This window comes from Xenopus laevis, chromosome 8S, assembly GCF_017654675.1.
Source record: "Xenopus laevis strain J_2021 chromosome 8S, Xenopus_laevis_v10.1, whole genome shotgun sequence".
Taxonomy (NCBI): domain Eukaryota; kingdom Metazoa; phylum Chordata; class Amphibia; order Anura; family Pipidae; genus Xenopus; species Xenopus laevis.
This window is the reverse complement of record NC_054386.1, coordinates 3,116,361-3,137,435: the sequence shown is the minus strand read 5'-3', so window position 1 is coordinate 3,137,435 and position 21,075 is coordinate 3,116,361. Positions and strand designations below refer to the sequence as shown.

Sequence of the window (21,075 nt, the reverse complement as noted above, 5' to 3'; positions counted from 1 at the left end):
GGGAAGAAGAGTGAAAGCAACACCGATGCAGGGGACACATAACAGCTTCTCCAAGCAAATATGGCAAACCCTGCCAACAAAAAATGGCTCTATGAATGGTTCTCTCAAGTGATGTTTTACTGTCGTCCTTTCAGATAAGCTATTTGTAATGTACTCCAATGTTCCAGTCTCGGCCTGCTCTTCTGCCTTTAGCAATGGCCTTTGGTTGCAGTGGAGCCCTCTGCTACTCAGATGCCACCAGGTCTTATTGTGGGAGAACCAGGGAGAGAGTTTTGGGTGAGCATGGGAACCAAACATATATGGATAGGACAGCAGAGCCAGGGTCGGACTGGTCCACCAGGATAGAAGAAAACTCCCGGTGGGCCCAGGTGTAAGTGGGTCCTCTTGCCTCTAACCATTTGGTCTATTTCATGGTCATTCCCTATTTTATTTATAGGAAAAAATTCTTAATAATGGAAGAATAGAGTATAATATGTAGAGATAAAAGAGGCTGAGTGAGGAGAAATGGAATAATAGTTTGGAAAGTGGGCCCACGGTCTAAGGTTTTCTGGTGGCCCCTGGCACCCGAGTCCGACACTGAGCAGAGCAGATAACGGAGTCAAACAACAGGCCGGATCAAACACATACGGGCAATGCAGTAACAAAAGGGAGTAGCTGGAGCAAGGTTGAGGTCACACACAGAGAATTTAACGCGGTATCAATTCAGAAAACACAAGAGTTGTCAGCCAGGCAGGGGTCAGTTCAAGCAGCAAGAAGCAAAGTCAGGGACAGGCAAGGGTCAATACACGGGAAACACGATCAGAAAAACAGACTAGAAAGCACCCAGGAACTTTGGAAGGAACCTTCACATTGGGCAGCGCAAACTGTCAGTACTGAGTAGCTAAATCTTCCATAGAACAAATTAGTTAAACAAGCGATTCTCAAGGGCAAATGTAATTGATTGGCTTATTATTCATTTACTGACACCTCAAAATCATTAGTGTTATTTTACCCAAGGCAAAAACCTCCCCCCCACACACACACACAATATACTTTAGGGAACTGACTTTGACATTAATCTTGGATTAATTGCCTTATATATAATAACTCATTGGTGAGCCCCTGGCATGAAGTGATTCAATGGAGTCCTATAGCAAAGATTTTCTATTTATTCCCAAGAAACTCATCAAATAACGTATTTTACAGGTTTATAGTTTTAGAAATGGTCAATGACGAGTTGAAACTTACATTTACATTTTTCTTGCAGCTTGGTGCAGCTTCCCCTGCATTGGTCTTTTATGCATCACACGACTGAGGTGCCTTTCATTGTATGTGTGTGTGGAAACAGTCGACTTCCCCAAGATTTGGAGGAAAGGGAACCCAAAAAGATTTTTCTGTGGACCCAGTAACTAGTAATTTTATATGTCCGTTTGTCTGAGATGCAAGACAGAATTTTATTAAGGGCACGAGACAACTGATTCTGTGCTGTATTCGGATCTGCATTTTAGGGACAGATTTACCTAGGGTCGAATATTGAGGGTTAATTAACCCTCCATATCCAACTGTCAAATGTAAATCCTTCGATTTCGAATATCGAAGTCGAAGGATTTATCGCAAATAGTTTGATCGAACGAAAAATCGTTTGATCGAAGGATTTTTCTTCGACCAAAAAAAGATTGCAAAGCCTATGGGGACCTTCCCCATAGGCTAATATTGACTTCGGTAGGTTTTAGGTGACGAACTAGGGGGTCAAAGTTTTTTTTTTAAAGAGACAGTACTTCGACTATCGAATGGTCGAATAGTCGAACGATTTTTACTTCGAATCATTCGATTCAAAGTCGAAGGTCGAAGTAGCCAATTCGATGGTCAAAGTAGCCAAAAAAATCATTCGAAATTCGAAGGTTTTTTTATTCTATTCCTTCACTCGAGCTAAGTAAATAGGCCCCTTAGTGTTCCATTGCACACATTCAAAATATAACGAGAGAAATGCATGTTGGACTGCTACAGTTGCACTTACTTTCATATGAGTCTATGTATTTTGAGATGTTTTCCATTTTGCATAGATTCACACAAAACAGGAACCCATTCCCCCTGAACAAACTGTACTTCAGATCCAGCCTTCAAAGCAAAACACCACTAACTGTGCTGCAGAGGATTGGGTTGTGCTTAAATGTAGCAAAGTCTATATACGTAACTGGTTTCCTTTAAATACATAGTAACATAGTAAGTTTGGTTGAAAAAAGACACACGTCCATCAAGTTCCACCTTTTAACTGTTTTGTATCCTACCTAACTGCCAGTTGATCCAGAGGAAGGCGAAAAACCCATCTGAAGTCTCTCCAATTTGCCTCAGAGGGGAAAAATTTCTTCCTGACTCCAAAATGGCAATGGGACCAGTCCCTGGATCAACTTGTACTATGAGCTCTCTCCCATATCCCTGTATTCCCTCACTTGCTAAACACCATCCAACCCCTTCTTATACCTATCTAATGTATCAGCCTGTACCCCTGATTCACTTCCCAGCTCTCCCTGTAACTCCCCTTTCCCTCCTCTAATCTCATTGGCTCCCTCCTGACTGGTGGGAGGAGCTACTGGTGAATAAAGCATCCGACCCTTCCTTGTACCTATCTAATGTATCAGCCTGTACCCCTGATTCACTTCCCAGCTCTCCCTGTAACTCCCCTTTCCCTCCTCTAATCTCATTGGCTCCCTCCTGTCTGCTGGGAGGAGCTACTGGTGAATAAAGCATCCAACCCTTCCTTATACCTATCTAATGTATCAGCCTGTACCCCTGATTCACTTCCCAGCTCTCCCTGTAACACCCCTTTCCCTCCTCTAATCTCATTGGCTCCCTCCTGACTGGTGGGAGGAGCTACTGGTGAATAAAGAATCCGACCCTTCCTTGTACCTATCTAATGTATCAGCCTGTACCACTGATTCACTTCCCAGCTCTCCCTGTAACAACCCTTTCCCTCCTCTAATCTCATTGGCTCCTTCCTGTCTGCTGGGAGGAGCTACTGGTGAATAAAGCATCCGACCCTTCCTTGTACCTATCTAATGTATCAGCCTGTACCCCTGATTCACTTCCAAGCTCTCCCTGTAACACCCCTTTCCCTCCTCTAATCTCATTGGCTCCCTCCTGTCTGCTGGGAGGAGCTACTGGTGAATAAAGCATCCGACCCTTCCTTGTACCTATCTAATGTATCAGCCTGTACCACTGATTCACTTCCCACCTCTCCCTGTAACACCCCTTTCCCTCCTCTAATCTCATTGGCTCCCTCCTGTCTGCTGGGAGGAGCTACTGGTGAATAAAGCATCCGACCCTTCCTTGTACCTATCTAATGTATCAGCCTGTACCACTGATTCACTTCCCAGCTCTCCCTGTAACACCCCTTTCCCTCCTCTAATCTCATTGGCTTCCTCCTGTCTAATGGGAGGAGCTACTGGTGAATAAAGCATCCAACCCTTCCTTATACCTATCTAATGTATCAGCCTGTACCCCTGATTCACTTCCCAGCTCTCCCTGTAACACCCCTTTCCCTCCTCTAATCTCATTGGCTCCCTCCTGTCTGCTGGGAGGAGCTACTGGTGAATAAAGCATCCGACCCTTCCTTGTACCGATCTAATGTATCAGCCTGTACCACTGATTCACTTCCCAGCTCTCCCTGTAACACCCCTTTCCCTCCTCTAATCTCATTGGCTCCCTCCTGTCTGCTGGGAGGAGCTACTGGTGAATAAAGCATCCGACCCTTCCTTGTACCTATCTAATGTATCAGCCTGTACCACTGATTCACTTCCCAGCTCTCCCTGTAACACCCCTTTCCCTCCTCTAATCTCATTGGCTCCCTCCTGTCTGCTGGGAGGAGCTACTGGTGAATAAAGCATCCGACCCTTCCTTGTACCTATCTAATGTATCAGCCTGTACCACTGATTCACTTCCCAGCTCTCCCTGTAACACCCCTTTCCCTCCTCTAATCTCATTGGCTTCCTCCTGTCTAATGGGAGGAGCTACTGGTGAATAAAGCATCCAACCCTTCCTTATACCTATCTAATGTATCAGCCTGTACCCCTGATTCACTTCCCAGCTCTCCCTGTAACACCCCTTTCCCTCCTCTAATCTCATTGGCTCCCTCCTGACTGGTGGGAGGAGCTACTGGTGAATAAAGCATCCGACCCTTCCTTGTACCTATCTAATGTATCAGCCTGTACCACTGATTCACTTCCCAGCTCTCCCTGTAACAACCCTTTCCCTCCTCTAATCTCATTGGCTCCTTCCTGTCTGCTGGGAGGAGCTACTGGTGAATAAAGCATCCGACCCTTCCTTGTACCTATCTAATGTATCAGCCTGTACCCCTGATTCACTTCCCAGCTCTCCCTGTAACACCCCTTTCCCTCCTCTAATCTCATTGGCTCCCTCCTGTCTGCTGGGAGGAGCTACTGGTGAATAAAGCATCCGACCCTTCCTTGTACCTATCTAATGTATCAGCCTGTACCACTGATTCACTTCCCACCTCTCCCTGTAACACCCCTTTCCCTCCTCTAATCTCATTGGCTCCCTCCTGTCTGCTGGGAGGAGCTACTGGTGAATAAAGCATCCGACCCTTCCTTGTACCTATCTAATGTATCAGCCTGTACCACTGATTCACTTCCCAGCTCTCCTTGTAACACCCCTTTCCCTCCTCTAATCTCATTGGCTTCCTCCTGTCTGCTGGGAGGAGCTACTGGTGAATAAAGCATCCAACCCTTCCTTATACCTATCTAATGTATCATCCTGTACCCCTGATTCACTTCCCAGCTCTCCCTGTAACACCCCTTTCCCTCCTCTAATCTCATTGGCTCCCTCCTGACTGGTGGGAGGAGCTACTGGTGAATAAAGCATCCGACCCTTCCTTGTACCTATCTAATGTATCAGCCTGTACCACTGATTCACTTCCCAGCTCTCCCTGTAACACCCCTTTCCCTCCTCTAATCTCATTGGCTCCCTCCTGTCTGCTGGGAGGAGCTACTGGTGAATAAAGCATCCGACCCTTCCTTGTACCTATCTAATGTATCAGCCTGTACCCCTGATTCACTTCCCACCTCTCCCTGTAACACCCCTTTCCCTCCTCTAATCTCATTGGCTCCCTCCTGTCTGCTGGGAGGAGCTACTGGTGAATAAAGCATCTGACCCTTCCTTGTACCTATCTAATGTATCAGCCTGTACCCCTGATTCACTTTCCACCTCTCCCTGTAACACCCCTTTCCCTCCTCTAATCTCATTGGCTCCCTCCTGTCTGCTGGGAGGAGCTACTGGTGAATAAAGCATCCGACCCTTCCTTGTACCTATCTAATGTATCAGCCTGTACCACTGATTCAGGAAGACAATTCCACATCTTCACAGCTCTCACTGTAACAAACCCCTTCCCAATATTTAGAGGGAACCTCTTCTCTTCCAGTCGGAATGGGTGACCTTGTGTCAGCTGGTTGGAATTACTGGTAAATAAAGCATTAGAGAGATTATTATATGATCCCCTTATATATTTATACATAGTTATCATATCACCCCTTAAAGGGCATGTAAAGGCAAAAAACAAAATCCCATTTTTACTTTCTTTAATGAAAAAGAAACCTATCTCCAATATCCTTTAATTAAAAAATGTGTACCGTTTTTGTAAGAAACCTGACGGTATGCAATGAAATTCTCCCTTCATTTACTGCTGTGGATAGGAATTGTCAGACGGTCCCTAACTGCTCTGCAGGGAAACAATCATACTTATGTACAGCAGGGGGAGCCCCCGCCTTACTTCCCAGCCATGCAGAACTCAAGCAGCTTTGACTGAGTGAGACAAGACTGAGCATGTGCACAGTCTTGGTCTTGATGTTTAACAAAGTTACAAGATGGTGACCCCCTGGGCCAACTTTAAAAGCTTAAATCATTTGTTTGATTAGGCTTGTGGTGCAGTAAGTTCATGTTTATATTTAGTATACAAAATACAGCATTTCTAGCCTTATTCTATTTTAGACCTTTAAACGCCTCTTCTCCAGTGTGAACATCCCCAATTTGGCCAGTCTTTCCTCATAGCTAAGATTTTCCCTTTACCAGCTTAGTTGCCCTTCTCTGTCCCCTCTCTAATTCCGTAATGTCCTGAAATACATTATTATACATTCCAATCTGTAAAATGAAAGCATAGAAAGTGAAAGTCAAAGCAGTCAGCACATGGAAGTTCCCTACGGCCACATTAAGGTTACAGGAATGAGATTGCAGGAAAGAGCTTTTGCATCTGTTTATTTTTAGCTCACTTGCTGAATTGTCCCAAGAGCACACGCCTCAGTGACAGCCCCAGGCACAGGACACACAACAACCTGCTGACAGATCGTCCATGTTTAAATAACTGAACTTTGGGGGCATTGCCTTTGGACACAGATTTCTGAACTATAACTTGTGGTCACAGCGGTGCAACCCAGGGAAGTAGCACTTCCTCTCTGCTCTACTCAGGACTTGTGAAAGTTGTGCTTATTTGTTCTATCAGAAGCCTCCATGCCTTCAGGAACCCTTCCAGCGGTAGCACAGAATAATGCTGAATCTGGGTCGGCAGTGGCCGGCGGTGCTGGTGATGGTGCTGCCCCAGGAGGAGGCATTTATTCGGCTATTATCAGCAGGAATTTGCCAATTATTGGAGGACGAGACAAAACTTTTGAGGAGCTCAGAAAGAAATGTTTGCAGAGAAATTTTTTTTTTCAAGATCGCGAGTTTCCACCCAATGAAAGTTCTTTATTCTACAGCCAGAATTTCCCCATCAAGTTTGAATGGAAAAGGCCTCCAGTAAGTGCCCCTTTTCTTCAGATTCAACATGGCTTATAATGTCACTAGCAAATAGCTTGAGAAAGAGACTGTGTTGTTTTCTAGTATTTCCCCTTTTTAATATTTCCACTTCATTTTATGCATTTGGAATACTTAAGAAATATATATATATGAATATGAAAATGTTTTACATCATAGATATGATATATTATGTAAAACATGACATCACTGCAGGATGTAACACTTTTTCAGGTTTAATTAGCAGTGTAAATAAGATGAATATGGAAAGAAAATTCAGTCACTACTATAGTTTATATAAACAAGCTGCTGTGTAGCCATGGGGGCAGCCATTCAAGCACAGGATACACAGTAGATAACAGATAAGTACTACTATAGTTTATATAAACAAGCTGCTGTGTAGCCATGGGGGCAGCCATTCAAGCACAGGATACACAGTAGATAACAGATAAGTACTACTATAGTTTATATAAACAAGCTGCTGTGTAGCCATGGGGGCAGCCATTCAAGCACAGGATACACAGTAGATAACAGATAAGTACTACTATAGTTTATATAAAAAAGCTGCTGTGTAGCCACGGGGGCAGCCATTCAAGCACAGGATACACAGTAGATAACAGATAAGTACTACTATAGTTTATATAAACAAGCTGCTGTGTAGCCATGGGGGCAGCCATTCAAGCACAGGATACACAGTAGATAACAGATAAGTACTACTATAGTTTATATAAACAAGCTGCTGTGTAGCCATGGGGGCAGCCATTCAAGCACAGGATACACAGTAGATAACAGATAAGTACTACTATAGTTTATATAAACAAGCTGCTGTGTAGCCATGGGGGCGGCCATTCAAGGAAGGAATATGGATAGTGTAAATTTAGGGCCCTGAGCAGAAGAAGTGCATAATCCCTCTGGTTATACAAGGGTCCCCTCTTCTAACTGAGATGGGGGGATAGGCTTGGGTAGTGAGGATGCAACACCACAATGTTGGGAGGTTACACTAAAACTACTTGGGAGTGAACAGAATTTTGTTTTTTTAAATTAAAAACAATGAAAGGGCTGTCCGAGTGAAGGTCCCTGTGTAATTTCTAATCTGGATCCTTTATCAAAACCATGAATTTTATTTGAATATTCCTTTTTGTTTTATTAAAAGGCAGTAATATGTATTTGTGTAAAGCAACATAGTTATCAGTTGGAAAGCAAAGAGCACCCCATGTACCACTGGCCTTTCTCAAGGTATTGGGTATCAGCCGGAGTCTATTTTTATTACTCTGAGACATTGAATTTATTTTGTTGCTCATACGAAAGCTGCAATGTGACTGGTGTAGTTATTAGGTGGGCTCTGTCCCCTGCAGGTGGGGGATCCTGCTTCTAACACACAGTCTGGGATATTTTGCCTCCCACCCTTTCCTCCCACGCTCAGAACAAGGGACAATCGGGGGAATGTAATAAAAATCTTAAAGAACAAAACAATTTGCACAAATAAGAATAAATATCTGCATTTTGCAATATAATTCTCTTCCTTAAACGGTTATTGCGTTGCAAATTTTAATTGCGTATTGCCCATTTTTAAGAAGAGCAGCGATGGAGGAATTTGTCCTGTTTCGCTTGGCCGAAAAATCCTTGAATTTCTCTCAAAACAGCGAAAAATTTGCGAAGCGAGAATTTTGAGGCCTTCGTCAATTCGAGTCAATTTTGACGTCCACATTAAGGTTTCATGGGTTTCCGAATAATGTTGAAGCGCAACAGTTTTGACGCGAGCGACTATTCCAACACGATCTAAATTCTTTTGACGCTGGCGAATTTGCGCCTGCCGAATTTATTCGCCCATCACTAAAGAAGAGCTTGAAGGTGTCCTAATATTTTGGAGTAAACATAACAACAAGAAGTTTTATTACATTATGGGGCTGATTCACTAAATTCGAGTGAAGGATTCGAAGTAAAAAAACTTCGAATTTCGAAGTGTTTTTTGGGCTACTTTGACCATCGAATGGGCTACTTCGACCTTCGACTACAACTTCGACTTCGAATCGAAGGATTCGAACTAAAAATCGTTCGACTATTCGACTATTCGATAGTCGAAGTACTGTCTCTTTAAAAAAAACTTCGACCCCCTAGTTCGCCACCTAAAAACTACCGAAGTCAATGTTAGCCTATGGGGAAGGTCCCCAAAGGCTTTCCTAAGTTTTTTTGATCGAAGGATATTCCTTCGATCGTTGGATTAAAATCCTTCAAATCGTTCGATTCGAAGGATTTAATCGTTCGATCGAAGGAATAATCCTTAGATCGTTCGATCGTACTATCTGCGCTAAATCCTTCGACTTCGAAGTCGAAGAAGGATTTTAATTCCCAGTCGAATATCGAGGGTTAATTAACCCTCGATATTCGACCCTTAGTGAATCGGCCCCTTACTGTGCATTGGCGCAAACCATAAAATTCTCAAACCTTCTTCCCCTGTCAGAAGTGGTCACTTAACAGTTTCCGGGTTCGCAAAAACTTTATTAAACTGGAAACTGGTTATCCAGAAAGTTCTGAATTACGGGATGGTGATCTCCCATAGAGCCCATTATAAGCAAACAATTCTAAAATGCCTGCTATAATCTATGCTGGTGGCAAAACAATCAATGTTTTATTGTGTTAAATCTGATTAAAATATGGTGATCAAAATTATGGAAAGATTCCTAATCCAGAAAACCCCAGGTCCCAAGCATTCTGGATAACAGGTCCTGTAGCTGTACCTTTGTTCATTTCATTTAACTGCCATTGCTGGTATTTAAATTGTCCTGTGAACTTGTTTTTAACAGTTTTTATAATTTACAATAAATTCACTGGAATGAATGGGAGAAGCTCATCAAGCGCAGGATTTGATATATTTGATGAATGCAATTTTTGCTTCATTATGGGGCAGATTTATCAAGGGTCGAATTTCGAAGTGTAAAATACTTTGAAATTCGACCATCGAATTAAAATACTTAGGGGCCAATTCACTAACTTCGAGTGAAGGATTCGAAGTTAAAAAACTTTGAATTTCGAAGTTTTTTTTGGGCTACTTCGACCATCGAATGGGCTACTACGACCTTCAACTACGACTTCGAATCGAAGGATTCGTAGTAAAAATCGTTCGACTATTCGACCATTCGATAGTCTAAGTACTGTCTCTTTAAAAAAAACTTCGACCCCCTTGTTCGCCATCTAAAAGCTACCGAAGTCAATGTTAGCCTATGGGGAAGGTCCCCATAGGCTTGGCTAACTTTTTTTGATCGAAGGATATTCCTTCGATCGTTGGATTAAAATCCTTCGATCGTTCGATCGTACTATCTGCCCTAAATCCTTCGACTTCGATATTCGAAGTCGAAGGACTTTAGTTCCTAGTCGAATATCGAGGGTTAATTAACCCTCGATATTCGACCCTTAGTGAATCGGCCCCTTAGAATTCAAAGTATTTTTCACCGAATTTGGGCATCGAACAATCGAAGTAAAATCGAACGAGTCAAACGATTTTAGCGTACGACAGTACTTCGATTATCGGATGGTCGAAGATTTTTACTTCGAATCATTCGAATCGTTCGATTCGATCGAATTTGACCAATACGATGGTCGAAGTACCCAAAAAATAACTTCAAAATTCGAATATTTTTGGATTTAAACTATTCACTCGAGCTTAGTAAATCTGCCCCTAGGTGATCAACATCTATGCGCTACCAACTAGAATCCATATGTCTGCATCACAGATATTAATGAGTAACTGATCTCTCTCAGCAGAAACAATACCCCACACCCAACAACTACAGTATTGATGTCCTTACTTTCCAGAGGTAGAGCCTGCATTTGTCTCTTTATTCTAAGATATTTTTGCAATGAAAATGTTATAGATCTTTTTAAAACATTCAACAGCATAGAAGTATCTCAATTATTTTTATTTTATTTGCATTAAAGGGATACTGTCATGGGAAAAAAATTTTTTTTCAAAATGAATCAGTTAATAGTGCTGCTCCAGCAGAATTCTGCACTGAAATCCATTTCTCAAAAGAGCAAACAGATTTTTTTATATTCAATTTTGAAATCTGACATGGGGCTAGACATTTTGTCAATTTCCCAGCTGCCCCTGGTCATGTGACTTGTGCCTGCACTTTAGGAGAGAAATGCTTTCTGGCAGGCTGCTGTTTTTCCTTCTCAATGTAACTGAATGTGTCTCAGTGGGACATGGGTTTTTACTATTGAGTGTTGTTCTTAGATCTACCAGGCAGCTGTTATCTTGTGTTAGGGAGCTGCTATCTGGTTACCTTCCCATTGTTCTGTTGTTTGGCTGCTGGGGGGAAAGGGAGGGGGTGATATCACTCCAACTTGCAGTACAGCAGTAAAGAGTGATTGAAGTTTATCAGAGCACAAGTCACATGACTTGGGGCAGCTGGGAAATTGACAATATGTCTAGCCCCATGTCTGATTTCAAAATTGAATATAAAAAAATCTGTTTGCTCTTTTGAGAAATGGATTTCAGTGCAGAATTCTGCTGGAGCAGCACTATAAACTGATGCATTTTTAGAAAAATGTTTTTTCCCATGACAGTATCCCTTTAAGTACCCAGTAAGTGTTGCCATGTGATGCTCACTGGCAGCAAACTCAGTTTAAATGGCACCAGCTTTCAGAAGAGTTAAAAAATATTATTTCAAGAGGGCTATTATTCTTAGGGCATTGGGCAAATGATTTGAGGTATATGTCCTGGGCTTTTAGGGCTGAACTCCAACGTCGTTTTTCGTTGGCTCTCCTCGGATCGACAAAACACAGGAGAAAAGTCAGATGAATCTGCAGCCATCAAAATTGAATTAGAATGAACGAAAAGTAGCAGGTAAGAACGACATGATAATAGTGTCGGATGAAGACGCCTTTACATCCGATAGTCGCGTTGTTTCGGATGGAGTGCAGGCCCGGACTGGCAATCTGTGGGTTCTGGCAAATGCCAGAGTGGCTGCTGTATGATGCCATAGACAGTCACTATTTAGTGGGCTGCTTGAGGGCTATTTGGGCCTATATGTACTTGAAATGGCAGGGCCTGGTTTGACTCCCAGTGCAGACCTGATGGAGTGTAGTACTTACCTGCTACTTTTCGTTCATTCCAATTACTTTTTGCTGACTGCGGCTTCATCCGACTTGTCCCCTGCGTTTTGTCGATACAAGGAGAGCCGACGTTAGCAGGAGTTTAGCCCTAAAAGCCCAGGACATATACCTCAAATCATTTGCCCAATTCCCTGGGAATAATAGCCCCCTTGCAATAGAATATTTTTAAAGTCTTCAGAAAGCAGGTGCCATTTAAACTGAGTTTGCGGCCATCACATGGCAACACTTACTGGGTACTTAACAGAAATAACTGAGATACTTCCATGCTGTTGGTTGTTTTAAAAAGATCCATAACATTTTCAGGGCAAACATATCTTGGAATACAGAGACATTCGTTCATTCCAATTAGATTCTGCGGCTGCAGCTTCATACGACTTGTCTCCTGCGTTTTGTCGATTCGAGGAGAGCCAACGTTAGACGCCCGTGGAGTTCAGCCCTAAAATACAGGTGAAGCCTACGGTTGCCACAGGGTTGAGGGTCATGGATGAGCCACAATTTTACTTGCGTCACATGTGCAGCGTCACTCAGTGTCAGACTGGCCCGGCGGGATACCAGGAAAAAACCCGGTGGGCCCGACCCCTAATGGGCCCCCGCCGGGCCGGCCCCCCTGTCCCGATCATACTTGAAAGAAAAAAAGGTTTTTCTATGTGCCGCATAGCGCCATTTGCGCATGCGCGCAGCACCTTTCAGTAAGGAGCGGTGCCTACACGCAGGCACACCGAGCAGCGGCTTCGCGCAAGTGTGCTCAGCGCGTCATAGTAGGGAGGCAGGGGGGTCGGAGGGGGCCCTGGACATTAGTCCCGGTTGGCCCCGGGCTCCCCAGTCCGACCCTGGTGTCACTGACATTCAGTATCAGACTGGGGTGTCCAGGACCCACTGCTGCCCGGGGCATCCACCCCAGTTGTAAAATCCAGCTCTTACTAATGTCTCCTTCTTGCAGGGACGGGGGGTATCAGCACTAAACCTGAGTTGCCGTGAGCAATGGGGCCCACCAGGTTTTTCTGGTTTCCCTGCTGACACTCAAAAGTTGGGGAGCTGCTGAAAACAACTTTAAAGTCCAGGATCCTTACTATTATAGAGCTGCTGATCCTCAGGGCTGGTACAGTAAGCTCAGTATATAACAGAAATTCTAGCCATAACCCTTTTTTAGGCTTTAGGTCTCCTTTAAAAAATGTGTTTAGCTCCTTCACATTTAACTAAAAATGTAGAAACCTTCTCACTATATTACATATAAAGAAATATCTTACATTGTGCGATGCTATGGAAAGCTTGCGGCACAGGCTTAGGAGCCAATACTGGAGAATAAATGGACAAAGCAAAGCAGCAAATGTAACAAATGAGCTTTTAGAATGGTGTGAGGCTTCTGTCAGTAAAGTGCGCTGCTCTATGGCTCTGACATTTGGCAACGGGACAGTCGAGTTGGAAACCTTGTGTTCATGTGATACGACTCGCAGCTGTTATTTAACTACACCCAGATGAAAGGTATCCACAAGATCTGCAGGATCCACATATTACTCATAAACCAACATAAAGCAAAAGGTCACCCCCCTTTATGATAAATACTTTTGTGGCAAATGTCCATAAACCTCCTAAATCTGGTGGGATATGAATTATAGTAAGTTTTAATGAAGTGTCAGACTGGGGTAAACAAGGCAGAGCCTCAGGGGCTGCAGGTAGGACCAGGGCCGGATTTCAAGAAGCAGCGCCCCCAGGCCGCATGGTCCCAGTGCCGGCCTTTTACCGCGCACACCCTCCCTGCATCCAGTGGCGTAACTAGTTGTTACTGGGCCCCATAGCAAATTCAATTTAGGGCCCAAAATATTTATAAGTTGGCCTATTTTACCAAGATATATTAAAATTGCTAATTAATTAGGGTCTCACTGGGCCCCCTAAACTCCTGGGCCCCCCTGCAACCGCAGGGTCTGCTTCCTCTATAGTTACGCCCCTGCCTGCATCCCTCAAGCACCGAAGCACTTTGGGGCAAATTCACTAACGTGCGAAGCGCCGAACGCTAGCGTTAATTCGCTAGCGTTGGGCATTTTCGCTACAGCGCAAATTCACTAACGAACGCTGGCGTAGTTTCGCTAGTGTTACTTCGCAACCTTACGCCAGGCGAATCTTCGCTAGCGACGAAACTACGCAAATTCACTAATGCGCGCAGTGTACTGAACGCTACCTTTTACGCTAGACTTCCTTCGCCACCTCAGACCTGGCGAAGCGCAATAGAGTAGATAGGGATTGTTTCAAAAAAAGTCAACATTTTTTCTAAGTCCCAAAAAACGCTGGCGTGTTTTCTACATGATGGCTGATAGGCTGAAAAAGATCGAAAATTTTTTGGGCTCCCCTCCTTCCCCCCTACATTTCCTGACTCATGGCAACTTACCTAGACAGTGGGCACATGTGTAGGGCAAAATAAAATTTTTATTTGCAGATTTGAAGGTTTTCTAGGCATTTGTAGTGCAGATACGTGTTCCTCCATTGAAATTTGAATTTCGCGCCGTATGCAAATTAGCCTTCGCTAGCGCAACTTCGCTTTATATAGCGAAACAACGCTAGTGCAACTCCGCAACCTTACGCTACCCCTGTGCGCAAATTCGGATTTTAGTGAATTTGTGAACCGCTGGCGAAACTACGCCTGGCGAAGTGCGGCGGAGTGCGGCGAAGTTGCGCCTGGCACAACTTCGCATCTTAGTGAATTTGCCCCTTTGAGTCCCCACAGCTCCTTAGGATGCAGCTAGGAGGCATGCCACATTGTTACTGTTACCCCCTTTAGAGGATAATGAAATTAAAATTGCAAATGTTACATATACTGCGAATGTTGGCAACAACCATTTGGTCGCAAACTTTGCGAGGAAGCCGTTGAGGTCTGTAATTGGTCAAAAAGGACACAAACATGGCCACCAACACTCGCAAAGGTGTCTGTGAACGTTTTTTTGGCTACGACACATATTACATTCCCCCGTTAGTGTTTTCACGTAGTTGTTGCGCACTTGATTTGCAAGTGTAATGCCGGTGCTTGTGTTCCCATGACAGCAGACTTGGTGTCACAACCATATACAGTGCACAGAATTTCAACACACACTCAACCACAATTGTGAAACGGTTCTCAGCCTTTTATAAACGGCTACAAATGTTCATGTCTAAGGAAGAGAGGGTCACCTCCCCCCCAAAAAAATTTAATGTAAAGTGAATGTAAATTTCAAAAAAAATAAATAAAAAGCAGGGGGAGAATGTATTATTTTGTGGTCTACCAATTGGAAGCATTACTTTTGTGAAGACAAATAACCCCTTTAATATGTAGCCCTCCTGCTTAACTTTAATGACATCTTACAGACTTTTCGTATGTTTAGTGTAATATAATTTATATCCACTTGGAATGTCAGTCAAATCAGTGGCATTCTAAAGATGGCAAATATGATTGGCACATAGGCTTCAGGGCTTTCTTAAAGGGATACTGTCAAGGGGAAAAAAACATTTTTCAAAATGAATCAGTTAATAGTGCTGATCCAGCAGAATTCTGCACTGAAATCCATTTCTCAAAAGAGCAATTCAATTTTGAAATCTGACATGGGGCTAGACATATTGTCAATTTCCCAGCTGCCCCCCAGTCATGTGACTTGTGCTCTGATAAACTTCAGTCACTCTTTACTGCTGTACTGCAAGTTGGAGTGATATCACCCCCCTCCCTTTCCCCCCCAGCAGCCAAACAACAGAACAATGGGAAGGTAACCAGATAGCAGCTCCCTAACACAAGATAACAGCTGCCTGGTAGATCTAAGAACAACACTCAATAGTAAAATCCAGGTCCCACTGAGACACATTCAGTTACATTGAGAAGGAAAAACAGCAGCCTGCCAGAAAGCATTTCTCTCCTAAAGTGCAGGCACAAGTCACATGACTGGGGGCAGCTGGGAAATTGACAAAATGTCTAGCCCCAAAATTGAATATAAAAAAATCTGTTTGCTCTTTTGAGAAATGGATTTCAGTGCAGAATTCTGCTGGAGCAGCACTATTAACTGATTCAACTATAAACATATTATCAAATTGTAGGCTGGCACAGACCGGACTTCACTCCGAGATATGATGCAAAAAAAAGGAATTTTATTTAAACGAAAAAGAACATCTCAAAAAGAGGTAGCCCTACGCGTTTCGTTCCTTGTGGGCACTTTATCATAGGCTAAGGGTATTCCATGCAACCAGTGATATTTAAATGGGAATCAACCAATCAGAGAAGTGCTTTGGACAGCCAATCGGAACAGTCAGTTGGATCATCCAAGAAAACAGAGTATACAATAAATCCACTTTTAAAAGCTTAAAAATACATATGTTTACAAAAAGTATATTTACAATCAAAAGAATCTTTGTTGGAAATATACTATTTGTAAACATATGTATTTTTAAGCTTTTAAATGTGGATTTATTATATACTCTGATCGGTTAATTCCCATTTAAACATCACTGGTTGTATGGAATACCCTTGGCCTATGATTAAGTGCCCACAAGTCACGAAACGCGTAGGGTTACCCCCTTTTGAGATGTTCTTTTCTTTTTTAAAGGAAATTGCTTTTTTTTTTTGCCTCATTTCTCGGAGTGAAATCCGGTCTACAATTTGATAATATGTTAGTAATTACCTCCCCAAGCTGAAAGTCTGAGGCCCCCTATTATTTTTGGTAAGTGTACCTTACCCCTATGTACTGATTCATTGAATAGGCCTAACGTATACTGCCTCTTTGTAACTGTCTCATAGACTGTTGGCAGCAGTTCTTTTGAATAGGATGAATGAGATTTGCTGAGACAGGACAAGTCAGAGTGTGATTTGTTTAACATGTCACTGACCTCCCCTCCCGAAAAAAAAAACCGCATGAGCAAAACATTGAGCAGGGTTTGCTTTATTATGAACACATTTGTTCAAACGCTTTTAACTGCAGGCACTGAAGCACGATTCTCATAGAGGATTCCCCTCGAAGCTTTTGGAATCACTTGTATGTATTAAACCGACCATCCAAAAAGGAAACTACCTGCCCTGGGCTATTTGCCTAGTGCATCATCTCCATATCTTATTTATTTATATAACCCCACTATAGCTAGTGGCACCCAATGAGACTTACAGACCAGGGAACCATGTCTTTCACACCAGCCAACTTCATATGTGACCGCGCCATACGGGAAAGACAGAGAAGAAATGTGGATGGAGCACTTGTCAAACCACTTCAATTTGAAAATCAGGACTTTGCTTCTCTAAGAAACGAATGTGTCGGTAAGAAGAAGCTGTTTGAGGATCAAATCTTTCTACCTGATGCGCAGTCATTGGGCCAGAAAGAATTTTCACAAAAATCCACAAAAGTGAAGAACATTGTCTGGAAAAGACCAAAGGTTGGGGAATAATTATGTTTTTGTGTGTGTCTTAGAAGAGCCAGTTGCTTTAGCAATTTTATATTTATTGCCTATAACCCCATTTTTATTATAGTATTCCTGGCTTAACAGCTGAGGCCTTTAATGAAGATGGGAAGAGATATGGGAGCAGTATTGTAGTGGCATTAAAGTAACATATATATATATACATACAGTATATAGTTTACACTCTTTGCTTTTGTAGGGTGTGCTGTTGAAGAGCTGGGTTGGCTTAGTTAGTTAACTTGCTCCAGGGGTATTTGTATCAGGATTCAGCTGTATCTTTCCACCAGAATGTTTTATTTCTTAGCCATCAAAGCTGTAAATACAGTATAAGGTGCTTTGGATAGGGACATAACATAATATATATTGTTATATAATGTTATTGTACTATAATTCCAAACATCACCCCTCTATGCTATCTTAGGTATGTTGATGAAAGTAGTAGAACAGCAGTAGCTGGAGGGATTCATACTGGACACTACTGAATCAATATTACAATTTTAATTAATCTGTACTTGAACAAAGAACTGGTTCCTTCCATGGAGACCCTACTGAAATAATGGGCCAAATAGTTAAATATCTATTGCATGTACCGCATGCTGACGACACAATATCTGTCTGGAGTCACTGCAGCTCCCACTTCCTGTTTTCCACTGACATCACTTCCTGGTGTTCAGCTGGTGATGAGGAGTAAATGTAGCTGCTCACAAGTCAGTTGTGGGTCTATAGACAGAGGCCAGCACATATATTTAGTGTTGATGGAGTACATCACAGGTAACTGCATATGTGTCAGGCTCTGCTGGGATTCGAGCCAGGGACTTTTGGGTTTCTGGCTCTGTGCTTTAACCATTGGGCCAGGTGAGCAACCTGCAGGGATCTATTACCTGACCTTTGCAGCCCTAGCTCAGCAGCAGACTGATTGGTGGTTTGGAGTCAGCCAATCAGGACTGACTCTGCTCTATTTAAGGCCAGCCCACCTCACACTCCTTGCCTGAGCATTACCTATAATAACACTGTGGCATTGCCCCTAGCTAAGGTTCCTGCTCTAGCCTCCTTCCTTTTTTGACTTGTGTTGTCTGAACCCTTCTCTGCCTTACCCTGAACCTTGCCTTGTTACCTTGCCTTGTTCTTATCCTGTGTTGCTTTAAGCCTTGCCTTACCTGTTTCTACTCCGGTTCCAGTCCTGCTTTGACCTTTATCTTGCCTTGCTTTAACCTTGCCTTGACCTTGCCCTGCCTTGTCTTCCTCGCTATTCTGAATCTTGCTCTGTTCCTCCCTCCAATCTTGACCTTGCCTTGACCTTACCTTGCACGTTGCCCTTTCTTTCCTTTTCCTGTCTGAATCTCGTCTACCAAGCCTGAACCTTATCTTTCCCTTTCCTGCTATCCAGTCCCCAGTCTGATCTGATCTACGCCCACACCGTCCAGTCCTATCCTTCAGTCTGCTCCTGTTCTGACTCATCGCCCTCTTCAACCCGGCCCAGTTCTGATTCTACGTTCTCGTCTCCCTATTCCTGTCCCGCTGTTCAGTTCCTTGTTTAATTAGCCAGTCCCTGCCTGAAAGACTCACCCTTTTCTCATCTGCCTCCACAGCGCTCCCTATGTTCTCCCTTACAATATTTACTTGGTATGTACAGTATCTCTGAGTATTTGTTAAGCTTGGTCATTAAGCAACAAACAAAAAATGAATCCTTTTCTTTAATATAACATGAGCTTGAGGGGTAACCAGCCCTTTTATATTGAGTTTGTTGTGCACATGTTTCAGATGGGCTGGGACGATTAGTAAGGTCAGTTATGCTTTTCTAGGAGACTCCAGTTTCAATAACAATCACCACAACATTACGTTAGAAGCGAGTGATCATCCATTTTGAAGGTGGGTCTTTCTCTCTCTCTTACACGTGATCTTGATCAGACAGTGACTATACACACTCACAATGTGCTTGTCCAGCAGCTTTCACTTAGCTCATCACAGGGGGCAGGGAAGACACTTGCTGGGATCTTCTAAAACACTAAATAAATCATCCAGGCAACCTGAATTATATATTTGAACACCACGCTTAGGGGTAGATTTATCAAAATTCAAGTTTGCATGTTTTTTACAATTTGAGGAAAAATACGGCATAACAACAAGAAATCAAATATACTCGACAATATTTCTCAGAACCTGAAGTCGAGGGAAATGTTTTTTAACCTGAATTTTTATTAAATTATTACATTTTTATTAAATTATTAAACTTTATTAAATGATATTATCTGGCCATTAAAACGTGCCTCAGAAAATGAATGGAACTATGTGATTATTGCCGGTGTGCTCAGTTTTTCTGCAAAAAAAACACACAGGAATATTCTGTTGCGCTTTATTTTTTTTCTCTTAATAAACTAGCGATCAAGGCCCCACAGTGTTTCTGCTTCAATAATCTAAACCGAAAGTTGACAACAGGAACCGTCCCCAGCAAGAAATGTTTCTGGTATGTAGGGTCATTAGAAACTCTAGATGGGAACTGGCTAATTATAAGTCCCATCTGAGTCATGTATTAGAAGTCTAGGACAATAAAAGTAATATGGAAGGTGCTCTGGTGGCGCAAAGTAATTTATACCCAGTCCCAGCAGAATCATTCCCATGGTTATCTTACACAGCTGACATGTTTACTTAATTTGGAGGCTGCAATAAATAAACAAAATGATGAGAGGGTTGTTTTTTTTTGCAAAATGATAGCTTAATCTTACATGTATAAGTGCAAATATGCCGATTCATTCTGATTGTATTATCAGTTACTGTATATGCTTAAAATTAGCACAAAATGTAGGATTTTTTTTTTCTTTTCAATTGTTTTTATTGAAATTTTTGAATAAACAAAAAGAACAAGGAGCAACAAAGTAATAATAATTGTCAATTACAAAATAAGAAAATAAATAGTATGCAACAATAAATTGTTAACAAAACATCAAAAAAATTATATAAAAATTATATAAAATAAGATAAGATAAACCTTCCTCTCTATCAACAAAATATAACAAAATATTTACCCAAATAAAACAAAAATGATCACATCCTCAGTCAATCTTAAAGCTTCAATGAGCAGAGAAAGAAGAATTCTCATCTGAATTATACATACATTTTTCTATGTAAGTTCTATCTTCCGACTTCAGAATGTTAAAAAAGGGAGACCAAAGTTTAAGAAAATGTTCTCTAAAGGTGGCCATACACGGGCCGATAAAAGCTGCCGACAGACCGAGTCAGCAGCTTATTGGCCCGTGTATGGGGGCCCCCGACGGGCTTCACCGATCGAGATCTGGCCGAAAGTCGGCCAGATCTCGATCGGATGGGGTTAAAAATCCCGCCGGATCGCGGCCGCATCTGTTCGTTGATGCGGTCCCGCGATCCGACCGCCCGTTTGCGAACGTGAAGGATCCGATCGTTGGGCCCTAGGGCCCACGATCGGATCAGCCCGATATTGCCCACCTCAAGGTGGGCATATCGGAGGAAGATCCGCTCGTTTGGCGACATCGCCAAACGAGCGGATCTATCCGTGTATGGCCACCTTAAGACCTAAATTACCAAACCTAAAGCCTATTGCTTCATCAATGCAGAGAGATTTAAGGTAAGACAGTACAACCTTGAAATCTGGGAGGAACATTTTTTACTATGACTGACATCCTCAATACAATTATTGTTGACTTACTTTTGCCATCAGAGTTGCCAGAGGGCCTCTAGGAGCAGCAAAGGGCTAGAAGAGAAATCATATGACGTATTGTCAGCCTGTGGCTCTCACACTGTTGGGAGTAACTA

The 21,075-nt window shown here is 42.7% G+C and overlaps 1 protein-coding gene across 5 annotated transcripts in view; it reads left to right on the top strand.

Moving 5' to 3' along the window:
- Positions 1-6,271: 6,271 nt before the first annotated feature.
- Positions 6,272-21,075, top strand: part of LOC108700461 (calpain-3) — a 53,289-nt gene continuing 38,485 nt past the window's right edge. For 3 of the 5 annotated variants that reach the window (XM_041574839.1, XM_041574838.1, XM_041574837.1), the window contains exon 1: positions 6,273-6,780. In XM_041574839.1, coding sequence (XP_041430773.1) covers positions 6,496-6,780 — 285 coding nt within the window. In that variant the 5' untranslated portion in view covers positions 6,273-6,495. Of the gene's footprint in view, positions 6,781-21,075 lie in introns of all 5 variants that reach the window. The other 2 variants (XM_041574841.1, XM_041574840.1) reach the window with 1 other exon arrangement.